Here is a 24,890-nt window from a genome sequence, read left to right as displayed (position 1 = left end):
CTGTAACAATAAATGTAATCCAATTACTGGAGGGAAAAAAAATGCACCAACTGCAAAAAAATATGTATTAATAATACCAGTTCAAACTGAATTCCCGTAATTGAATTGCGCTTAAATATAAAGCTAAATATATATTAGCTAGCTCATAATAGAACGTTTTAAATTATATATCAGCTGTGATTCGCCATCCTTTTGTCATGCATCATTCTTTTGTTCAGTTGGTTAAAATCCCAGGAGGGCAGGAAAAAAGGCAGCATCTCCTGTTGGTCTTTGTTCCCAGCAGGGAGAAGGCCCCTTTTGGTGGTCCTGAGGTTAACGCCCTACTCCTTTTTTCATACCTGTCATTTTAAATTGTCTTCACAGACCATGCACACAGACTAACAGCCTGACCTGGTCAGCAAGCCTGACCCGGGGGCAGGAAGAAGATCACATCTGGTTATTAATATTGGGTATTATGACATGAAATCTTCCAGGCATTCGAGAAGTAGGTCTAGTAATTATGTACAGTAGTCTGCCTCGTATTGTAATCAATGGGGGATGCAAGTGAGGAGGCTGTTTTATTTTTTATTTTTTCTGCCAGTCTGAATTCCATATTTCACCTGCAGACAGACATAGCAGAAAAAAACAGGGCAAGCATCCAGCAATACACAGTAATCACACAAGACTCAAAAATATGATCTGATGTCTGCAAGCTCAAGAGACATAATATTCTGGTGGGTTTAATGTACAACATGAAAAACTAATGCATTGAAGCCTTTTCTCATAAGTTGGGTGAATTAAATCTCCCATGATGCCCATCTCTTCAAAGTTAGGTGGGATGTAGAAGACGGATGTAAAAGTAGCAAATATAGTTATAGTCAGAATTTTGTGCTGCTCTTTCTTTTCAGAGCATTTTATTGATAGAACAGATATTGAAATCAGTGGTGTTTGTTCTCAGTGGAATCACACTATGGCTATGACAGACATGAACAACTTACGTCCCCCCATAATTGAAAAGTCGGTTTACATTACCATACCATTTACATTACCATTCCATTTAAAAAGTACAGTAAAAAATAGAATAAAGCTTTGGGATGGATGCAAGGAACACAGCTTAACTGGTCACTAGGTCACGTTTTCTTCTAGGAATAGCAGTAGTGCACTAGTTCATCCAAGTCCCTTTATCAGTAATCTGGTGATCTGAGAACCCATTTCTGATGCAGGGTAGCTAATTCTAAACACACCCACTGCGTGTGCTTTGCTACCTTTTACATTAGCCATGTCAATAAGACACTGGGCCACTCGCCAAAACTAGAAGAAAAGAGGTTTAAACCTTAAACTGCGTAAGAGGTTCTTTACTGCCAGAGCGGTAAGGATGTGGAATTCTCTTCCACAAGCAGTGGTATCAGCAGGGAGCATCGATAGTTTAAAAAAACTATTAGATGGGCACCTTAAAGATCACAACATACAGGGGTATACAATGTATGGTTAACAGCAAACACACGCACACTCATCATAGGTTGAACTGGATGGACTGATGTCTTTTTTCAACCTCAATAACTATGTAACTATGTAACCATTTGAAGGTTTTACTCCCTTCATGCCCAGGGCATTTTTTTTCTGTTTAGCACTGTTCTATTTTAACTGACAATTGCACGGTCATGCAACACTGTACCCAAACAAAAATTATATAATTTTTTCACACTAATAGAGCTTTATTTTTATGGTATTTGATCATCACGAGTTTTTCTTATTTTTTATTATATAACAAAAGCAAAACTTTTTTTCTACTTTCTTTATAAAAACCTATACAATAAAATTACATTTTATTTATTAATTTGAGGCCAAATGTATTCTGCTACATCTTTGGTAAAAATGTAAAACCAATAAGTGTAAAGGGTTAACTGCGTGCCTAATAAGTGAATGTGTATGGCTTTTACCCACAGGATCTCGCTGCCTTTTTTCACTGAACTCAAGAGTTGATTTCAAGGAGAAGAAACAGCCAAATCACTGTTCTGTGTTCGGTATTTATAAACACAGAACCCTGTGCTGTTATTGGCCACAGCTGATCAGTAGTTATACAGCTTAAATCATTGGCTGTAGTCTGTTGACAAACTCCTGCTGTGTCCAATCACAGCACAGATCTGCAGGAGGAGCACACACCCGAAAACCAGGAAGTGGATCGCGACATACCCATACTTTGCTGTGCCACCCGCTAGCAGTATAATGTACTGTTAGCAGGTGGCAAGTGGTTAGGAAAGCCTGATATAAAATAATACCAAAGATGCCTCTCACAGTCGCTTATCAGGTTTAAAACGTGAATTTTATATAAATGCTGATCATTGTAAGCACCCTGTCAGTAGTGACAGGGTTTGTCTCAACCCTGTACCTGATACATTGGGGCGGAGAGCACGTTCTTTTGAAAAACAACAAATTTACTGGCCAGGTCACCAAGTGAAAGAAAGAAAATTAAAGAAAGAAAGCCTAAAAACCAAAACTGATGCAGCTATCACATCTAAGAATTGGTAAACTGCAACATAATATTTGTTTGCTTTTGTCCCTGAGGACCCCAAAACACTATATCATGGCACCTTTACTATCTAATATACAGTAAGTATAGTAGAATTATAATAAAAATTCAGAAACACAGGTATTTTCTGGTATAGAAATCAAGGACATTTCCCGGTAAAGATCTTTAAAGTGATTTAAAAAAAAAAATAATTTTAATAACAATCAGGTTTATATTTAGAATAGAATAGAATTGCACAGAGCAGCCCTTAACCGTCTCTTCTCAGGTCCCCCGGCGGCGCGTGGCCCCATAGAAAATCACTTTTTATGGGTGCATCCTAGCAGGCATGCTCCCAAGCCTCGCTGTCTGCATCTATAGACACAGACAGCGGGACTTTCCCCCGTCCCTACTCCCTTGTCACCGGCTTTGCTTGACAGCAAAGCCTGCAAGACCAGGAAGTAAGAGAAGATAAGAACTGCATCCGGGCACAGTGCAGGATAAAATGAGGGCTCAGGTTAGTAAAAAGGGGAGGGGGGAGGGGAGAGGGCGAGTGGTATAACTAAAACCTGAACACTTTTTACCTCAATACAAGAAAAAAAAAAAGGGCTTTAGAACCAAAGCTTGCATTGGTTCCTAGAAATTAAAGTGGTTCTGGAGGCAGAAGGTTTTTTTTTATCCTAATGCATTCAATGGCATTAAGATAAAAAAACCTTCTGTGTGCAGCAACCCCCCTCAGCCCCCCTAATACTTACCTGAGCCCCATCTCTATCCAGCGATGTTGCACAAGAGACTTGACAGTCCGGGACTCTCCCTCCTCATTGGCTGAGATGGCAGCGGGCACCATTGGCTCCTGCTATCAATCAAAGTAAGTGAACCAATATGGAGAGAGAGGGGGCGGGGCCGAGCTGCAGCTCTGTGTCTGAATGGACACACAGAGCAGTGGCTCGGGTGCTCCCATAATACGCTGCTTGCTGTGGGGGCAATCAGCAGCAGGGAGGGGCCAGGAGCGCCAGTGAGGGACCCAAGAAGACGAGGATCTGGGCTGCTCTGTGCAAAACCAACTGTACAGAGGAGGTAAGTATAACATGTTGGTTATTTTTAAACAAAAAAAAACCAAGAATTTAATACCACTTTAAGCATAGCTGACAACTATTTTATCATCCAAAGTATCAGTGTTTTACGATGCCTGTAATTGCAGCTTCTCCTCAGCTTCTCAGTTTGTTGGTACCCACATCCATTGCATCTGTTTATAAACAACTGTTGCACCCTTGATTTACTTAAGGAAGCCACAATTGAACCAGCTTGTTGAATTCACGTTCGGTTGTCTATAGCCTTTTGTTTGTTTGAAAACTAATTTTCATGTGAAGTAAAACCAGATGTAGGAGAGCTTTCTTTTATTTTAATCTTCTCCATCATACTTACTCCTTTCAAACAGAGCACCCACTAGTCATTTTTAAGAGGGGATAGAAACATTATGATGTGCTAATGACACTGATTGCAACTTAAGTGTATGCATCTGTAGGGAGACTACAACAAAGTTTACTAGAGCAAAACTAATAATAATTAGTGCAGACGGTGAACTGCTAGGTAGCTGAATGTGCATCTGTGGCTCCAGGTAATAGTGTTTTTATACTGTGACCATATGATGTACATTAAAGGAAAATGCAGACCCAGTCATTAAATTGCATGAAATCTCAGAAACAAAATTTGCAGATCATGTGAAAATAATTCTTTTTAGTGAGGTTATGTGATTGTTATTTTTTTACATATTTATTTGCATATTATATATTTATATGTATATGTATGTTGATTTAAAATTACAAGGGTTCTTCAAAAAGTTCCCACACCTTTTTTAACAGAAACTTTTTGAAGACCTCTCGCATATAGATTCTTAAGGTCCCTTTCACACATATGGTCCGTTCAATTCATCAGTTCAGTCACGTCAAAATGTTTCAGTTTTTCATCTGTTTTTCATCCGTTTTTTTCATCCGTTTTTTTTACATCCACTACCAATGCAAAACCGATGAAAAACGGACCGTTTGTCCGTTTACATCCGTTTTTCGTACCATCCGTTTTTTTTGATGGGTGAAAAATAGGGCATTTATGTGTTCCAAAAAACAGACTGACGGAAGCGGATGAAAACGGATGTTAACGGATGATCATCCGATTATATCTGTTTTTACATAGAGATGCATTGATGTCCATTTTTCATCCGTCAATGGATGGATGAAAAATGGACAAATGGACCGTATGTGTGAAAGTGGCCTTAGGCCTCTTTTACACGGCCACTCCGGTTTTTTGCTCCACTGCAGGACTTTTTTTTTTTTTTTTCACAGAGCGGATGACACTTGTGTCATCCGCTCCGTATGTCCGCATATCATCCCATCCATTTGCGGATGATATACGGACATAATGTAAGTCTATGGGCATTGCGGATGTTGACACCGCTGACATCAGATTTTGCTTCCTTTCCGTTTTTTGAACGGAGGAAAAATAGGGTTCTGTTCCGTTCCAAAAAACGGAACAGAACTGAAAGGAAGAAAATCGGATGTCAGCGGATGGTATTCCGCTGACATCCGCAATGCCATTGACTTACATTATGTCCGTAAATCATCCGCAAAAAAATAGGATGATTTGCGGACATACGGAGCACCCGTGTGAAAGTGGCCTTAGGGGTGATTTGCTGAAGGCAAACAGCCTGTTCACTTTGCAAGGGAGGTTGCACTTTGAAATACATTTTCCCATAGCTTAGCAAATGAGGTGCAGCTTTGCTGACATCCATCATCTCCAATCATGTGCAAACAATGATCGGATAGTCTTTGCAAAGTGAAATTTTACCACATTCACTACATTCTGGGGACAATTTCTTAGAAAATTATAACTTAGCTTGCAAAGTATGCAGCCTATTTATTTTTAGTAGATTACCCCTTTGTTAGAGCAAAAGCATTGTAAGCCATTATTCTGGAAATGTTGTAGAAAAACCCACAGGCATTAAAGGAAAACTAATACCTATCACTGGGGTTCATTTACTAAAACTGGACACTGCAAAATCTGTTAAAGTTCTGCAAAGAAACCAATCTGCTTCCAGGTATTTAGTCAAAGATTAAAGTAGAACTATGGGCAAAACTTTTTTTCCATTTTGAATAGAGTAAGGGAGGGTTATAAACCGCTGTCAGAATTTTTTTTCCACAAACTGTGTGCCATTGTGGAGATTTCCCTTCACTTTCTGTCCAATAGCCAAAACAGAGAGTGAGACAAAATCCCTGTAAATTAAGGGAATTCTTTGGGCACCCCCAGCGCCCAGAACTAGTGTCCCCATTGGAATATTTCCCCTCCATTACTTTTCTGGGGACAACCCAAAATTTGGGACTTTTTTTACTTTCACTTTTAATAATAAGGTTACACAGGACAAATAGAGATGGGGAATCTCCTCAACGGGGGCACAGACAGCAATAAAAACTGACAGGGGTTCTAATCCATCTCCACCCTATCCAAAACTAAAACAAAAGTTTTGCGTTTAGTTATTTTTTTATTGAACAAGCTGAAGTTAGTAGCTTCTTAGCTACCATGCACAGCTGCACCAGATTTTGCAGTCTTCAGTTCTAGTAAATCAACCCCACTGTCTCGTGCCTTCAAATATTATTAAAATTAATATATTTTCCCAAATGTCCTCCTTCTTAAACAGCACTGACATGTATAAAATGACGCAAGTGATTTCAAATATGTTATTTTCTCTTTTGTCATTAACTTAGATATCTGCAACCAGAAAACGTTTCCAAAATATGGGGTTATATATTCTATATATACACTGCGTTACGTGCTTAGTGTTGGGTTAAAATAGTATGTCCTAGATCTAGGTTCCAGGCATTAACAAAGTAATTACAGAAGTTGACAGACCTAATCTTAGGAGGGTGAACAAAGTTAATAAATTAGTGCTACAAATGCAAAATAGAGCACAGCAGGGATCAGCTATTTTGACTGCATTCAGTCTCAGCTTCTACTTTTGACCTATTTATCAACAATCAATTTTGCAGGTAATGTGCCATATACATAGTTAGGTCCTGATTAGCATACAAGAGAAAGTATAGAATGTTCTGGATTACTATTTAGGAGCAGTAGTAATCAGGACAGGAGCTGCAACCATCCTCATTCATGTGCTGCCACTAACAGCCGAGAACTGTTGAATCAGTAGAATGTCATCTCATGCATGTTGCTAACGGTAAAGCAATATTAAGGTCCAGGTTAATACTGGTGCGATGCGGGAAACCCAGCGATTCAGTGCCAGTTCCCGCATCACACCTGAATTCGCACAGTGGTTCACACTGAGATCTGCAAACTGCTGGGGGTTTCAATGTAATGTTAATGACACCCCCAGTACAGTTAGCAGTGTGAACTGTCAAATAGGGCAGGAACCGGAAAGCATAGGGTGTGAACACTCATGAGATTAGATTCCAGTGCGGACCAAAAAAAGGGTCCTGCACAATTTTGGTGCTAATGCTGTGCAAATTCAGCCATACAGTTTGTATGGCTAAAATCGCATTGCACGGACATCGTATGTGATCTGCACAGCAATGTGGTGTGAATCACATGTGATGTCTGGCATCACACTAGTGTGAACCTGCCCTAAAGGTATTTTTTTTCTAAAATAAAAAAAGATGTTATACTTACCTGCCAAAGAGGAGATAAATTATTGCACAGAGCTGTCACTTATCTCCTCTTTGGCAGTCCTCGGCCAGACTGTCTACTCCTCTTACCTCTCAGTGCCGTCTTAGCAAGCAGGGTGCTTTGTATGGAGGCACCCATGTGTATGCTCCCGAGCAGGCCGCATGCATCCACAGACACACACAGCAGTCATAAATCACGCCCCAGCTCCTTCCTCATAGCAGATCGACAGCAGCAGTAGCCTATGGCTTCCTATGTTTTCAGTGTCTCCTGTTAGACCAGGAAGTGGGAGGAGCGGTGCTGCAGCCAGGACAGCGAGGAGCGGTAAGAGGAGTCAGGTAAGTGTTTAGGGAAGGGGGGCTAGAAAGATAGTAGGAAGGTTTTTGTTTTTTGTGTACCATAAATAACTGCCATTACCACTCCTTTTCACCAGAACCAATATATATTGATTTATCCCTGATAAATTAAATAAAGCTGGATGGTGGAAATTTTTGCCACGCTGATAATTTTGTCCCACAGGCTCTTTTCGTTAGGCTTTTATATCAGAAGCAAATACAAGAAACTTAGGATGTTAAAATATGCCAGCGGTGACTGACTCCTGTAGTTTTCAGATGTAATCACCCTCTCACACCTCCATTGTCTTACTATTACACCATCTCTAGGTTTATTGGACTCACTATTTAACCATGAGACATAGGAGGCAGTGTTAGCGATGGAGCTGGCAACCATGAAAACCCTCTGTATATGAGAGTGCCCCAGTTTTCAGAGCAGAGAATCAGACTCACTGAGTTGACAAGTGAATGTGCCTGATCTATAATGTAAGCAGCAGGTATACAGGCTTTCTCTATCTACAGGTTGTGCCTTAAGGCATTCAATTAGGAAGATGGATCAGATTGGCATAAATTGTCAGCAACATTTTTGTCCAAAAAGCAGCAGAAAGAGTAACTATAGTGTGCAGAGTACTTTCATCATTGTTAAAATATGACCTTTTATTAAGGTTCCCAAAGGTTAAAAAGGAGATGCACCTGTAGCTGCTTTCACATCTCTCCATTTTTGTAAAAAAATCTTCATTCGTCTTCATTTTACATTTGATTGTCTATAAACATGCAAAGCTAGAACAATGCTATTAAACATAACACACAATTACAAAAGCAAAAACTCCTGACTTGAGGGCATGGCTCCCTTTTGAACAAAAGCCAACCTTTGAGTTCTTTTATTTTTAAGTGCCCCTATAAAGAGGAAGCCCAGTAATAGCTATCAGCTTCAGACAGGGATTGATGATATGCAAACTCCCAGCAGTGAAGCAAAGATGATTTCCATGTCATCAGCATCCTGTGATGGCTGAACATGCTGTGCATCATTCTACAGCATGCATCTTATCTGTGCAATTGGGCTTATGTCTGTGCACATAATTGACAGCTTTGCTTTTTATGGACGCTTGTAACACCAAGATTTGGCTAACAACCTGCAATTTGCAGCATGCGCTATTATAAAGCGGGCGTTTTATGGAGTTGCTGCTTAATCATGAAAACAAATAATTGGGAAGCAATGCATATGGAGTGCCAGGACCCCAGTGTGTTTCACAGAGATTCTGGTATTAGCATGCACGTAAATAAATGTGGCAAGACCCCATTATGCAGTAGGTCAGGGCTGACAGGTGGCTAACTCTGCATGTAAAAATCCAAATTAATCTAACGGCAGCTCCTCATTGAGCTTTACTTTGTAATATTTATTTGACCAATTTTACCCAATATATATTTTTGTATTATTGATATAGAAATATACAGAATGTCTAGTTTCCAACACTAAAAATGGGCAAGTTGCGTTATCACTTATTTCACTTGTGTTCATACCAAGAAAAATAAAAACAAATCTAGAAATAAATAATCACACAAAGAAATACCCCACCCCATATGTCACCCAGGAACCTGAGGTCATTGGAATCTTTTATCTAACTGGCAGTCCGATGAGCTGCTGGAACATGTTTTCTCTGCTCAGGTCTTTAGGAGAAAAACATTTTTATAAGATAGGGGTTTAGGTAGGTATGCAGAAAGACTACCTATGGGCAAGAGATATTCCAATAGATGGTTACTAATATTTACTGGTTATACACTATATGCTTTTTATAAGCGATACAGGTGCTGTTTATGAAGAGCAGCTACCGTATTTAATATTTTAAGAATGAGCTTCAGGTTTTGGGATGAACATGAATTTGACCCAATACTAGCCTCTTGGAAGTATGGTGAGCAGGCAAAACAGCGGTCCATATTTGGGCACTTTGGATGCCAAAACCTCTGGCTCTGTGACTTTACAGCAGGAGGAGCACTGCTGCAAAATGACCAATCCCTGACTGGCTGGTGTTTGTGAACAAACAAGATAGAGATGTGAGGCATCTTTGTCCAAAAAATAAAAAAATAATAAGCAAACAATGCCCCCTAATGTGAATCAATCATCATTTATATGGTCCAGGGATGCGGATCCTTGTCCATAATGATGATTTGCTGCCCGATGATGTTTACTCACTGTTCTACAGCAGCAACCTGACAGATCGCTGTATGTCAACAAATCTTTATAGGATGTTCTGTTTCTAAACAAATCATACAGGTTCCTGGGTGCAGTCATTGATTAAATATGGTCAAAACCATATTTAGTCAATGACATCACTCAGAATCCTTAGCTGGTTTGTTTAGAAACAGAACCCGTGGACCGATAAATGACAGATCCCTGGCAACTGTTCATAAACAAAACATTTTACTTTTAAAGGACTACATGATACTGTTCCCTAACATTCCATACAGCTTTAAGACATCCCTCAAACTAGTTTTTTGAAGGATTTGTATATTTTCAAAGTTGTCCTTTACGCCACATTAAAAATACCATCGCAGTTGAACTGTATTTTTCCATTTAACTGTACTCGTTTCACTCATTCCTTTTAATAATTGACAGGCAAACAAAAACAAAATTGGTGGCATCCTATAAAGAAAATCTCCAAACTCCTAGAAAATTTCCATTTACCATTTGAGCATATAATTATTATTATTTTTTTTTTTTAAAGCACGTGGTTTGTGAAACGCACTCAGACTAACAACCAATGCAAATACAGTGCACACACAAAATTGAGTACACAAAAAAGTGCACAGGGTGTACACATGGACCTCCTCCAAAAGGGAGGGCCTTTCCCTGATCCCCGGGGGGCAAGGCTCCTGACAGGGACTGAGGTACTTACTGGTCCACCTAGCGGAAACCAGGAGGACCCCGTTCTCTGGGAGGTCTGCTGGAACAAACCAACCCCAAGTAGTAGGTGGGGCTCCCTAGAAGGGAGACCCCATGAGAGAGGGCGAAGTAAGCCAGAAGGCCATATCCACCCCCTCCCAAGACTTTCAGGGCAGGCCCGAGGACCTACACCCTACTGATCAAACTGTGAATTAGGTGTACCGTGCAAACAGGAACAGAAAAAACAAAAGTGACAAAACACACAAATAAAAGTGGGGAAAGGGAAGTGCCTAGTTCCATAGTGCCATAGTGCAAAACTATGGCAGGCCCTATGGCCAAGAAACACAAATTTTTCAGGTCCTGGCCAAAAGGCCTGGCCCTGGAGGCAGGTGTGAAAAAAGTGTGATGGTGCAGTGACTTTGGTGCCAAAAAAGCTCAAGGCGAGCGTCCTCAGCAGTGAGGTTTACAACACCCCTGGACTGTCACCCCAGGAGCAGCTACACCACAGGCTTCTTTCGCAGCCCGGCCTTCTGCCAGGCCAGTGCCTTTCCATCCCTCAAGAAGGTATTAGGAACTTAGAGAGCTTAGGGAGAACCTTGCCTACAATTGGGAACAAGCACAAGACCAGATTCAACCCAGGTCCCATCTAACTACATCACGGAAATACTAACTGGCCCCCCAAACTGGCCAAGGGGTCAGGGTTCTTTCCCTAACATTTGATAAGAACAGATATTACACTTGATCTTAGCCAAAAGGGCGAGAAGCTATTTGAGCATATAATGAAATAAGTAAAGTAACTATTGCAGAGACACGACTATATGTGTCCAGAGTGGACCTCCTAACCACTATGGGTGCTACTGCTAAACAGTTATTGTGAACACAGCTAGTTCACAAACCTTATGAGATTTGGCCAATAGGTATACACACAAGCAGACTCTTATCTATAAGTAAAGGTGGTCATTAATGGGCAAGTCTTTTACAAGAACAATGGAAAGGGAGATGTTAGCCTAACTAAAATTATCTCACTCAGCATGGTTGAGATCCTATTCTCAGCTGATGAACAGATGTGTGCAGAAAGATCCCTTCCCATAGTAAATGAAACAATTGGTGCTAGGTCAGGCTGAGGCTTTCCAAAATGTCATAAAACCTTTAGGATAGGTCATTAATGCTTTCAAGATTGGTCAGCACATGTTATAGTGTGCTGTGATGGCTTAAATCCATTGCACTGCTTACTTTTATTAGGCCTTGCATAGCCAGCATAAAGCCGATCAGTTAGAATTTTTATAAATAATTACAGTAAGACAGACCTGCATTATCTATGACCTTTAACAAATGCTCTTGTTTGCATTGCAACTAGAGAAACACAGTAAGTACCTTTCCCCTGTGATGCCTAACCAGTTAAGCCATTTAGTGACAATAACTAAATGTAATTTGTTAGTAACCCCTAACCAAGGCAATATTTATCTTTAAAGACATGCTTTAAATATCTGTAACCTTTTTATATGATTGGCTACTAGGGTTCCTTTTATTATGCTTATTTCCCTACCAGGTCATGTGTGTCAGAAATACAGAAAATAACATTTTTGTTTATCTCTCTGCATAGGCTTTTTTATTCCATCTAAACAAATTATTTGAATGCCATTAGGCAAAACATGCTGTGGTTGCTTAGCTGTAGAGACCTATTCCAATTTCCATCCTCACAATGATTTTTATGCAAATGAGGTCTGCACAATCTCCTGACCTCTTTTACCATCATAATGGGACAATGACAGGTCAATAATTGCAACCATACATATCTGGAATATATTTTTTTTATTTTAAATGATAATGTTGGCAGAGCCTCAAAGGAATAAGCTACAAGTCTGCATTAATTCCAAACTAATCAGCCTATCATCACATAGAGTACGGAATAATGCACAGACCAGAACCCTGATCCATTTAACATACTTTTTAATGAAAATTTTTTTCTTCCCTTTAGGTGACTGTGTGTGTGTGTGTGTGTGTGTGTGTATATATATATATATATATATATATATATATATATATTTTTTTTTTTTTTAAGGGCAGAGGGAGGGAGACTTCTAAGTTTTGCACCCCTGGGCTGCCAGGTGACCACTGCCAAAGAGCATTAGCTGGGAGTTGATGGGTTCAGTCCTTGGAACCTTTACTGTGACCATGGCTATTTACATCTGCTTGGGTGCAACATGTATATATTGCATATGAATATGCACATTTAAAAACATATTTTCATACCCTGTGGTAACACACAACTTAAAAGGACATAGATCTATAATAGCTAGTCATTAGGGGGTTACCGTATATGATAATGCATTTAGCCTCCTCGCAGCCTGAAACGGCCAAGGAAAGGTTGAACTTTTATTAGGCCTTGCATGGCCGGCATACAACCGATCAGTTAGAATTTTTATAAATAATTACAATAAGACAGATCTGCATTATCTATGACCTTTAAAAAATGCTCTTGTATACATTGCGCCTAGAGAAACACAGTAAGCCCCCCCCCCCATTTGGCTACAATACCTAGATGCAATTTATTAGTAATCTCTAACCAAGGCGATAGTTGTCTTTAAAGACATGCTTTAAATATCTGTAACCTTTTTATATGATTGGCTACTAGGGTTTCTTTTATTATGCTTATTTCCCTACTGTGCCACACAAAAGATGCTGCTGAAATGTAAAATACTTAAAATTTGGGCATATACACATAACTGTAAAATTTGCTGATTCTTTGTATGAAGCAGTCTATATTTTAACCCGTTTGGTCCCCTAAGATTTATACACTCTATACCCTAAATTTAACTTGAAAGTAAGAGTTTACAATAAGTTTGACATACCAGTTCATTACATCATTGCGCTGTGTTAATTTAGGATTAAAAACATCTCTAGATAATGTCATATACACATGGCAGACAGAGCATGCTGTTGTCAATTACTCTGAATAAGGTATCTGAAGTCTAATTGACAGGACTCATTGCACACAGATTGCCAGATAAGTGCATAAAAATCTCCAATGATGATATACTGGTAATAATGGCAATATAAACCGAAAATGAATTAAATAAACAGTACCCTGAAAACGTGTGTGTGTATATATATATATATATATATATATATATATATATATATACACACACACACACACACACTAATCCAGTTGCTCTGGTATCAAATTGGTATAGTTAATGGAAGTAACATTACACACATCTGAAGAACAGATGCTGCATGGAATTTAAATTTCTTGCATCAAATACAAGCTAGCAAGCTGACCATGAAAATTGCTGGCCTTAAGTGACCCAAGATTACACCATCAATCAATTCCTCTCAAACCTCTCCTGCTTGTATTGCACTGTTTGCTCTATTGCTTAATGCGTGTGATAATATTTCTTCTGTGTGAACATCCCTAACTAATTGGTGGCTGAGAACAATAATGATACAGCATATGTAATATATATTTCATGATGATTTTTTTCCTTAATTGACTTAAGCTTTCATTTGTCAAATGCAACCTGGTATTTCCATTCTGTAGGGTTTAAGGTATATGTAGAACCAGGAAAGGAGTACGGACTATGTACCCTTACAGTACTTTGTCTTAAATGAGTTTAAGTGCTACTCAGAATGGAAATGGAAGCCAATCTGGAGATAAGACTTTATACCTCCATGCCTTGTTGGGCTATGAATCACGATTAACATGATTATGTCATTTTGTTGGCTTTTGTAACATGATAGTCATGGCCACAATGATAGCATCAAAATGCTGAAATTCACTGCAGTCTCCTGAGCCTCACCAGGAATGATATAGGCACAATTCTAAGAGATAGTAGAGACTTTTGTAAGCCTCTGTCCTCAGCCACTGCAAGGATCAGTTAATTAGACCCATCATTCATTAAAGGGTGAGACAAAAGATGCCTGAAATTCTATAACCAGCAATGACATGATATAACGTCTAGTAGGTATTCGGAACATAGAAACTAATAAAATGGAATTTACACCACTGTGATATGCTTTGTGTATACCGCGTTACTAGTAGTGTGATGAGTTTTTTTTTATTTAAAGAAGACGTGATTAGTGGAAACCAACTCTTTATTTCTCTTCCTTTATTGGGTGCCCATAGTCACCTATCAACCTTTCACAAAAAGAAATTTGGAAAAAAAGCATTAACACAATGCCATATGGGGCAGACTATTTATTCAATAGGCTCATTAGGGTTGATTTACTAAAACTTGAAAGAAACCAATCAACTTCCAGGTTTTATCTAGTCAACGCCTAATTGAACAAGCTGAATCTAAGTTGCTAGCATGCACAGGTGGTATTAAACTCAGAAACAAACATTTAATATACTGCAGCTTACCATTCCTTTGATGTGGTGGCTGCACTAGTTTTCTTTTTTCAGGTTTTCTTTTTCCTTATTTATATTATACTTATATTTTCTAAATTACTATATTATATACTTATAATTATACTTATTATATTTTATGCCTGTCGATCTAGCCAGTAACACACTTCCTGTCTTAGGGCTCTTTCACACGGGCGGTCCGATCAGATCCGCCTGTCAGTTTTTTAGGTGGATCGGATCGGATGCCCATTCAGCCCTATGGAGCAGCGGATGTCAGCGGAGACATGTCCGCTGACACCCGCTGCCATCCGCATCCGATCCTGTCCGTGAAATCCGGACGGATGGAAACCCTATTTTCCATCCGTCCTGGGGATCGGATGGGATCAGATGAGAGCGGACAGGCGGTCCGCTCTCATCCGATTCCCCACAGAGAGCAGCGGGGGCTGTGACACCTCCCTCTCCGCACTGCAAGCGGAGACGGAGCTGTCATCCGCCGGCTCAGCGGGGATCGCGGATCGATCCCCGCTGAGCAGCACGGATCCGCCTACGGAGGCGGACCGTGTGAAAGAGCCCTTAGGGTATTTTCAGTGTGGATGGAAGAATAACATAGACACCTTTAAACTGCAGCATTCTCAATCAGAAGAGAGTGTAGAATTAAATGCAGTAGAAAGTGTAGATGGCTTGACTAACGAACTAATGCTGAACTCCAGTCAAAATTTTCTAAGCTGTTACAGCAAGTTTTGTTGGACAGCCTGGTCTGTTCACACTGTCATGCAACTTGTCATGCAATTCTCGTTCCCCATGTTTCCAATGATAACCATTCATATATGTGCAACTTAAAGTTGCAGCAACTTCAAAGTAGTATGCACTACTTTGGTCCGACTTTCAATGTTAATCCTTAAAAGTTGCATGAAAGTCGTACCTAAATGTTATACAATGCAACAGTTGTCCATTATCACTGGTAAAAGCCAAAGTTGTATCCAAGTTGCACCCATGCAAAGTTGCACTCCAAAGTCAGCGCAACTTTGGAATCTTGAATGAAGCCTTGCTGGCTAGAGAAACAGGTTAAAATAAGGAAAAATAAACCTAAAAAAGAACATGAATGCAACAACCACAACTAAGAATTGGTAAGCTGAAATATAATACATTTTTGTTTTGGAGTTTAACACTGCTTTCAATTCCTAGGAAAGAGAACAAACACTGTTTTTTCTTGGTGTTTGCTGTATGGCATAGCACTACATTTGCAGGGTGGAGTTTTGCAGAGAACTTTTCAAAGTTATAGCCCAACAGCAGCCAAAACATATGTTTTGGGTTAGTTAGCAGGGAAGGCTTATAAGCGTTGTCTGGATTTCACTGCTGTCTGGATCTCCCTTTAGGGAGATTTCTTCTCGCTTCCTATTCTGGTAACCAAAGAGGAAGTGAGAAGATCTGCTCACAGACAGCATTAGAAACCTGATTGTACTTGTAACTCTTCACCACTCTCCTTAAGCTTTATTTTTATTTTACAACAGATAAAAGGAGACAATAGAAAACAAATATATGTAATATTTGCTGATGATTGCTTAGACCATATCAGAGTTGTGCAAACCAAAATGAAGTTGGAAGCCCTTTTGCAGGCAGGAACAAGACTGAACTCACGTTCCAGGGCAAAGCAAGTTTATGGCTATGTCTTCAATGCTTTTATTAAGGAGTTTTATTAGCTTAGAGAACAGGATGTTTAAATATATTTCATAAACCAATTTCCCTTTAGTTGCTACACAGTAAAGTGGCCTAGCACATATGTCTTACATCACACGTGAAAAAAAAAAACTTGTAACAAGGTTGAGGTAGTCCAAATAGGCTAGCAGTATTCTATCCATGGAACATCTAGTCAATAAACTGAATGATTTGCAAAGCACATTCCTAAGTATAAGTCTAAGGCTGACTCTGGACTGAGTAGAAAAAAAAATGAAATGCCTGTATGGTATTTGTTTGCTCTTTCAATCATTGCTAACAGACATTGGGTATTCAGGTATTTAAGTCCATATGGAAAGGCCATCAGCTCTGGGCTTCTGGGTTCTGTGCCAGAAAAACTTATCCACATGCTTTCTACCCCCGAACATAAAAGCAAAAGGTGTTGTTCTGCTCTAATACAGAAATAATTTTTACTAGCATACGTCTAATGTTAAAACTGCCCCGATACTGCCAAAGGCATTAAAACGCCATCTGTGAAACAGATTTTTTATTAAAAAGATCATTTTAATGTTAAGCATCTGGGCAGATGATGCTTTTCAGTTGACCTTTCACCTACCACCTACTTTAACCCATTATGGTCCTTGCACTTAACTGTTCTGTTTCAGATTATCTAGTGGCAACACTAGCATGAAACTGCTCCATGAAAATAAATGTGGAATCTTCAAGCTTCTCGGTATGTAATGAGTCTGTACAAACCTTTATGAGTGTATAAAAAAAAAAATCACACTACAGTGGCAACTTGATCACCCACCTGAACTGAATATGAATCTGTTTTCTGTATTTGCAGAAAGCTTACAACATAATGGAGTCTGGCCCAAGAATTGAGCCTCCTAAACCTCTGGCTAAGAAGGGTTAATGTCTAGCTCTACATGAGTATTTTTCCTGGAATGCAGAATATGGTTAATACATTTTTGAGCTGCAAAATTACATATCTGCAGTGGTCTTAATTGGATACATTTTTCAAGGTAGGATTCACTATCCAGCCTTTGAAACGCACAGAAAGTACTATGTTATTAAAAATATTCTGCATAGCTTTAGGACAAGAAAAACACAATATAAAACTAACAGCAGAGGGAGGAGCCAAAATAGGTCATTGAATATTCAAGTAGAAAAATGTTTTGCTGGATATGACTGTGCAATGTTGTCTGTGAAACAGTATGTTATAATATTTTAGAGTGAGAAGTCTGTTGTTACACAGTTTTTAAAGCAATACTAAAGTCTGTAAAAAAAGGTCCCCCTGCAAGTTAATGTCATAATGTGCTAGTATGCGCCGCAGTAAGCCCTCAATTCCGAGCGCATGCTCCGGTGACGTCATCGGCTGCAGAAATATCGCCTTAATGATGGCGGTTAGGAGATATTCTTTGAACCTACAGGTAAGCTTTATTACAAGCTTACCTGTAGGTACAAGTGTCCAAGCAGTATGGACTACCATTTTAAGGCTAGATTAATACCTACCTATACATTGTGCATAAGCACATTCAGTGGTGTATTTTAGTTTTGTGCTGCCCTAGGCAAGACTAAAATCGGACGCCCCCTCCTATGTAAATGTGCCCCACTCCTTCCTTTTTAATGGATGTGACTCTCTCCAAAATTAAAGGACTACAAGTCCCAGCATGAGCCCCTGAGATCTCATGAGAGGGGGTGGGAGAGAGAGGGGGGGTGGGTGAGGGAGGGGGGGTGAGAGGGGGGGGTGAGAGAGAGAGAGGGGAGTGAGAAAGAGAGAGGGGATGAGAGAGAGAGGGGGGTGAGAGAGATGGGATTAGAGACAGAGAGAGAGGGGGCGAGAGAGAGAGAGAGAGAGAGAAGAGGGATGATAGAGAGAGAGAGGAGAGATGATAGAGAGAAAGAGAGGGGGTGTGAGGGAGAGAGAGAGGGGGGTGAGTGAGAGAGGGGATGAGAGAGAGGGATGAGAGAGAGGTGGGTGAGAGAGAGAAAGAGAGAGAGGTTACGTGAGAGAGAGAGAGGGGGGTGAGAGAGACATCTCTAGCAACTAGTGGCCAATAGAGTCTAAGGTGGAGGGGGGCTTTTTTGACGCCCCCCTGCAAAGTGCCGCCCTAGGCCAAAATACAGCACTGAGCACATTATATGTTACACCCTAAATATGGGTGGAACACGCAACATGATACTAAAAGTGAACTTATCCTTTACACAGCAGCTTTTAAATTAGGATATATGGAACCTCTTTCTTCGCTACATGTACATAAAAAAATATACATAAGACATGCACTGGAGAAGGACATCCAGTGTCTATGTTACTCTAGAGACATTTCTATGTTCTGGCAGATGGCCCAAAAGGGCCAACAAGTTAACTGAATGGCAGATGCGGGCCCAATATTTGCATCTTTCAGGTTTGCACAATGCTAACCTACACCCGACAACCATGGAAGTGTACATAGATAATTGTTTGGCTTGTTGCACATTTTAGTGACAACCTAAGCTTGACCAGAATTGGAAAGGTGCACCAAGCTTCACTTTTAAATGTCTAAGGGCCAGTTCACACCATAGAAACGCAGTCTGGATGCGTTCCATATGCTTTTTTGCAGGTGCCTTTTTTAATGCAGTCCAGTGCATTTTTCCCCCTCTTTTTTCTTAACCTTAAATAAGGACATGTGTGTTACAGTGCATTTTTTGATGCATTTTACAGCCTTCCAGTACAGTTCAGTGCAGGAAAAATGCAGCATGTTCTACTTTTTTTTTCTGGAACTGCAAGCCCTGGTGTGAACTATGCTACTGGAATCTATACAACCTACTTTCCATGCATTTTTGATGCAGGAAAAGAAAAAAACGCACTGGACTGCATGTAGTGTGAACTGGCCCTAAGGGAACAAGCCCTAAGGCTCAGTTCACACTTGTGCGATGCGGGAACGCTGCGAATATGCAGCGTGTTCCCGCATCGCATCCGCATATCTGGCAGTTCACACTTCCATATGCAATACGCAGGGGGTGTCAATCAAAAGTTAACGACACCCCCAGTTTGATTGCATATCGCAGTGCGATCTGCAAGTACGCACAGAATCGGATCGCACAAGTGTGAACCACTGTGCGATCCGATTTTGATGCGGCTCAAAAAATGCCTCCTGTGCGTCTTTGGTGCGGATACAGTGCGAATTCAGCCATACAAAGTGTATGGCTGAAATTTGCACCGCACATGAGATCGCATGTAATGAAGGAGCAGTGCGCTCCGAATTACATGCGATCTCCGCAGTCGCACAAGTGTGAACCGGCACTTAAAGTTAACATGTACATTTCTATAAAATGCCACGATGGGATTAATACTGACTCAATAAGAGAAACCCAACAACAAAACACTGAGAATTCAGCCTTTTAAAACTGTATTTTAGAATGAATTCACACCTAAAACAGATAAAATCTAATAATACCAAACTGATTCTAATACATAGAGAAAAATAGTATCTGTAACAAATGTGTTTTAATATTATCAATTGAAAATGAATAAAACAAGAACATAGAAGCACAAAGAGATCAGGTTTTGTCTCGGAAATTATGAAAAGACTCTTAACTGGTCAGAAAAGGTAACTTGCTTCACTTTTACTCCACTGGTCTCCGTTTTCTTTCCTAATCAGGCTCACTCTTCTATGTGTGACACGGTCTACTAACAGCAAACAGTTAAAAAGCAACTCAACTTGAGCATAATGAACTATTAGTTATTTGGCAGTGTAATCAAAGGTGACATTTAGGTAAAGGGTATAAGTTAAAATAACTTAAATATTTTTTTAGCTCCCCCTACACATCTTCTCAGATTACAGGCCTGAAAGCAGAGGAAGCTATGCTAGCTGGTTAAATAGCAGTGTAACCCATTGTTTGCTGGAGCATGTCACAAAAATCAAAACAAAAAACGTAATAGAAAATAGCAAAAAGTATGCTGCGTAACGCTGGGAAGTATATGTATATTATTTATATGTGTATATGTACATTTCATTCTTTCTGTAAGGATTTTGACTTTAAATGGGAAAAAAAAACCTTTTAGCTTTAACTAGTTTTGCGATAAATTTAATAAAGAAATACAAAATCTACAATTTGTCACTTGTTTTGTGCAGTTTTTTGGACTTTCATATTTCTCTTTGATTCGGAATTGATTGCTCATGCTGATGAGTACAGAGGGACACCACCATACACCACCAAGAAGCAGCATAGTTTTAGGGGGAGGTGGGGGCCATAGATGATTTTGTACAGCCACAGAGAACAGTCTGTACAAATCTATGACAGGCTGGCAGACGTTGTGGTTGTATGGATGCAACCACATGATTACATACATCCAGGGGAGGATGAGCGGTCATGGACATGAACTGTCTGCGTCCAGCACCAGTCATCCATCCCTATACATGTAATCACTCAGATGTGCGGTTATAGCCATACAGCCACGGTGTCTGTTAGCCTTGACTTGTACAGACTGCTGCCTGTAACTGTACTTGTGACACCCAAATACACTCTTTCTTGATGGTGTACACCCCTCTGCATCCATGTACATGAAGTCTTAGTGAACAAGCATTCACCAAACAGATTGCTATTGAAAAACATAACAGAGCAGAGCAGTTGGGATTAATAATTTCTAATTTTATCTGCATTTACATATCTGTCAATTCTCTCCTGGGATAGACACAGGCCTAACAGACAGCAGAGCCAGGTTGTAGACCTGACATTTCCTTTCTACAGTTAAGCAATAGAGCCAGGTCACCTCCCTGCTGACAGCCGGTGATTTGACATTGAAGGCACAACAGCAGAACCATTATAAATCAGGGCAACATGGTGGCTAAGTGGCTAGCACTTCTGCCTAGTCGCACTAGGGTCATTGGTTTGAATCCCAACCACGGCACTATCTGCCTGGAGTATGCATGTTCTCCCTCCCACGCTCCAAAGATATGCTGGTAGGGTAATAAAGGCTCCTATCCAAATGGGCCCTTGTATATGTGTGAATGTGAGTTTGGGACCTTAGATTGTAAGCTCCTTGAGGGCAGGAACTAATGTGAATGTATATATACATGTAAAGCGCTGTGTAGATTGACAGCACTAGAAAAGTACCTGTAATAATAACCCCTCTGTTCACTCTGCCCTCTCCTCCTGTCAGAATGTTCCTTGCCAGCCTCTCAATAAACATTTCATTTTTTTTTCCCAAGCAAGGATAAGGATGGCAGCCACAGAGCATACGCCTTAAAAAAACAATAGTTCATTTTAAACATAAGCTGTGACACAGAACACACATTTAAAAAAGCTGTGCTCAGTTTTCTGTTACTATGGGTCTTGCTGCACCATACTTCATCTCAGTGCTATTTTCACATATGCAAGTGAAAATTTGTAGCAGACAAGGCCATAATTATTGATTCTCATCTAATGCACTCGCCTTTGTGTTAGCACATCTCTAAATTGTTCTTTAATTGAACACTTGAATCCCAACTATCTATGTGATACCAGTGTGGCTTGATTTCCGCACTATGCGAAAATATATTAACTGATGTAACCGGAAAGACAGTCCTGTTGAGCCATAGCTAACTCTATTGTTGACAGCATTTTTTTTTTTTCTTGTGGATCATTTTCTACACGAGGTGATGTCTGTGCTGGGTTCAGACATGCATGATAAATACTATTGATTATTGATTGTACATGGGAGGTGAACTTGCTGGTAAACAGGGCAACATTAGGCAGCCGTCAGCAGCCGGACTGACAGCAAATCATTTTACCAGTGGAGAGTTACTTAGCAGAGATGGGTGGGCTTATTGTACCTTAGGCAACCTTTGAAAAGCATACTTGCAGCCTTCATATATCACATATCCACTGGCATTTTAGTGGCTTAATAATACAGCCCATATCCTACTCTTGGTCTTCATTTGGAGTACAAGTCCAGCCTAAATTGCTCAGTTGAGAAACAGGCAACAAGAAAACCTCCGCTCTTTCCACCTGTATCTAAAACTACAAACTTTTTTTGCTGGAGTTACACTTAAATAAGACAAAGCAATATCTGATATATGGCTAACTGCACATAACTGCTCCAATTAAAAAAGGCATAAAAAGTAAACGACTATAAAAATATAAAGTGTTATGCAGTGTGCCTTGAAAATCTTATTTTTATGGTTAAAGGTACATCTAGCACAGTAAGTCGTTGATCTGCTAGTTCTAGTCTGCCAATAAAAACTAAAACAATCTATTCCTGACACCTTTCATTAGGGTACACACCAAAATCAAAAGTTGACTTTCAGTATTTTAAAACAGCAAGAAACCAACGGACATAAGAATTTTCTACAATATTCCATAAATTGGTAATAACTGTTTTTTATAAAAGCAGATGATGATTACTATGCAATGTATTGTAAAGTGCATCTCTGGAATAGCCACTATTGTTTATACATTGTTTTTCTTTTAATTATTATACAATTCTCGATAACTTGGCTAGTGACAAGCATAGTGGAATTAGAATTCCTAAGCAGTTACTGGCTGAAACTTCTAGTCCCAACACATCCACACTAAGCTAACATGAGACACTATCAATATTCCTGTTGCTAAATAAGAGACTATGAACAACCACACATCTAATAAAAACACAAAGGACACAAAAAACAAACCCACATAAAAAATGGCAATAACATATCTCACATGCAGTAACAATGGCTGTAAATCACATCAAAACCAACTCTGTACAGACACCCAAACTACAGCATCAGTATTCAACATTGACTGTCTGTACTGCTCTAAACAGATAAAAGTTGAACTCTTATTGGCTACAATTGGCTATTAATCATTGTTGCTCGTGGCACTGTTTCATCCCACAAGAGTATGTTCATTTTGTAGTATCTTTAACGTATACATGCTCTTACCTTGTACAGCCGCAGGGCCGCCTCATGCCTGTGATTGGTGGTGTGTAAGCGTAATTTATCCACACTGTTGGTGTAGTAATCACAAGCATTGCACTTCAGATGCACCGGGTTTCCAATTGCGATGCACTTCAGTCTCCATTCATTGCTTTTGCCCCCTTCTTTGATATGAGCCACCAGTTGGTACTTTTGCATATGTTTATCAGTTTTGCAGTGGAGCTGGAAGTTGGCTTTCAGCTGAGTGTTGTAGTTACAAAGCTTGCACTGGTAGATGTCTCCAATTACAGCCCTCCATTCCTCTTCAGGCAAAGACCGTTCACTGCTCACATGCACATTCAAGGCCTCCAGACTGTCAGAGGTGAATCTGTTGCAAACAGCACACTGGTAAAGCTTCAACGCTGGGTCACTGATATAAGGTGACAGCTCTCCTGTAGTAAGGAGGGACAGGTCATCACCCATTAGCTGACCACTGGCAAGCCGGATTTCAGGCGGCAGCTCATTATTTACTACGGAGAAAAGGGGGAAAATTGAAAAAAAAAGGAACTTGAAGACCAGAAAGCAAAGCACACACAATGGAATCCGTAAAATAAAGCCTCAACCAGGAATTTGCCTTCTCTGGAGCTTAAACTATAAAAAGCTGTAATAGGATTGAATCAGGATCAATTACAATCATCCCTTTCAACTTCTAAATTCCCTCATCAGATAGCTTTAATTACTCCTACTGGGCATGATGTCATTCAGGAATTTGAATTTTCAAAGCCAGCAAAGTTGATCAATAAAATAACAAAACAGGAATGCTCTATAAGGTCCCCTAATTCATGTACACAACACTAATTGTAGTTTCCTTAGGTAATCTACCTTTATAAACACTCTATTGCATACTTTTAAAACAAAAACCCACCACAAATCCTGTACAGTAATCACAATGACAGCATGTTACATAGCAATTATTACCTAAAGCATTAATCATACCAATGAAGTTACACAGATGATGGTAACTAGATTAGGCATTAAAACGAAAACAGCCAGACCTGGTCAGTCTACCCAAAACTCCAAAGTTAAAAATCTGTTGTTTGAGTTCCCATTCTCCTGCAGCCACCACAAGGAGATGTCACTTTTACCACTAAAAGACAAATTAAACTTCAAGATGAGGAGCGGAGCTGGGTACTATGGATGGGAGTTTGGTCTCTAGAAATAATCATGGGATAAATACATAACTGATATGTAAATCAGATGTACATTCAGAATCTACCTACAACTGAAACGTCAGTACTGGGTGGATTGACCCTTTTGAATTGTAGATCAATAGTAACAGTCTAAATACTGCTAGCTGTATCAACAAGCACTTTAAGAAAATCCAGTCATCCTAAGTACTGTAATTATTAAGCTGTATGTATACAATAAGAACATTCAGCTTTCCGACCTCTTAGAATCAGGTTTTCTCATAATTTACAGTATTGTCTGCATATGTTAGGGTTGTCACCTGACTAGTATTTAACCAGCTTGGTAAATACAATGAGACTTGTCAATGTCCCTAACAAAAAAAGAGATAAGGCAGGTATTTTTTTTTTTTTAAAAACCAGAAAAGGTGGCAAACCTAGTACATATAAACAGCCTG

The 24,890-nt window shown here is 39.7% G+C and overlaps 1 protein-coding gene across 1 annotated transcript in view; it reads right to left on the bottom strand.

The window, feature by feature from the left end:
• Positions 1 to 24,890, bottom strand: part of ZFHX4 (zinc finger homeobox 4) — a 213,750-nt gene that overhangs the window by 153,514 nt on the left and 35,346 nt on the right. Inside the window, exon 3 of the mRNA XM_082259763.1 lies at positions 23,276 to 23,778. Within this exon, the coding sequence (XP_082115889.1) occupies positions 23,276 to 23,778 (503 nt within the window). The remainder of the gene's footprint in view (positions 1 to 23,275; positions 23,779 to 24,890) is intronic.

The sequence above is a fragment of the Pelophylax lessonae genome (genome assembly GCF_965119305.1).
Source record: "Pelophylax lessonae genome assembly, chromosome: 5".
In the NCBI taxonomy this organism is placed as follows: domain Eukaryota; kingdom Metazoa; phylum Chordata; class Amphibia; order Anura; family Ranidae; genus Pelophylax; species Pelophylax lessonae.
The sequence above is the reverse complement of the archived record's forward strand: the minus strand, read 5'-3'. Positions and strand labels throughout refer to the sequence as shown.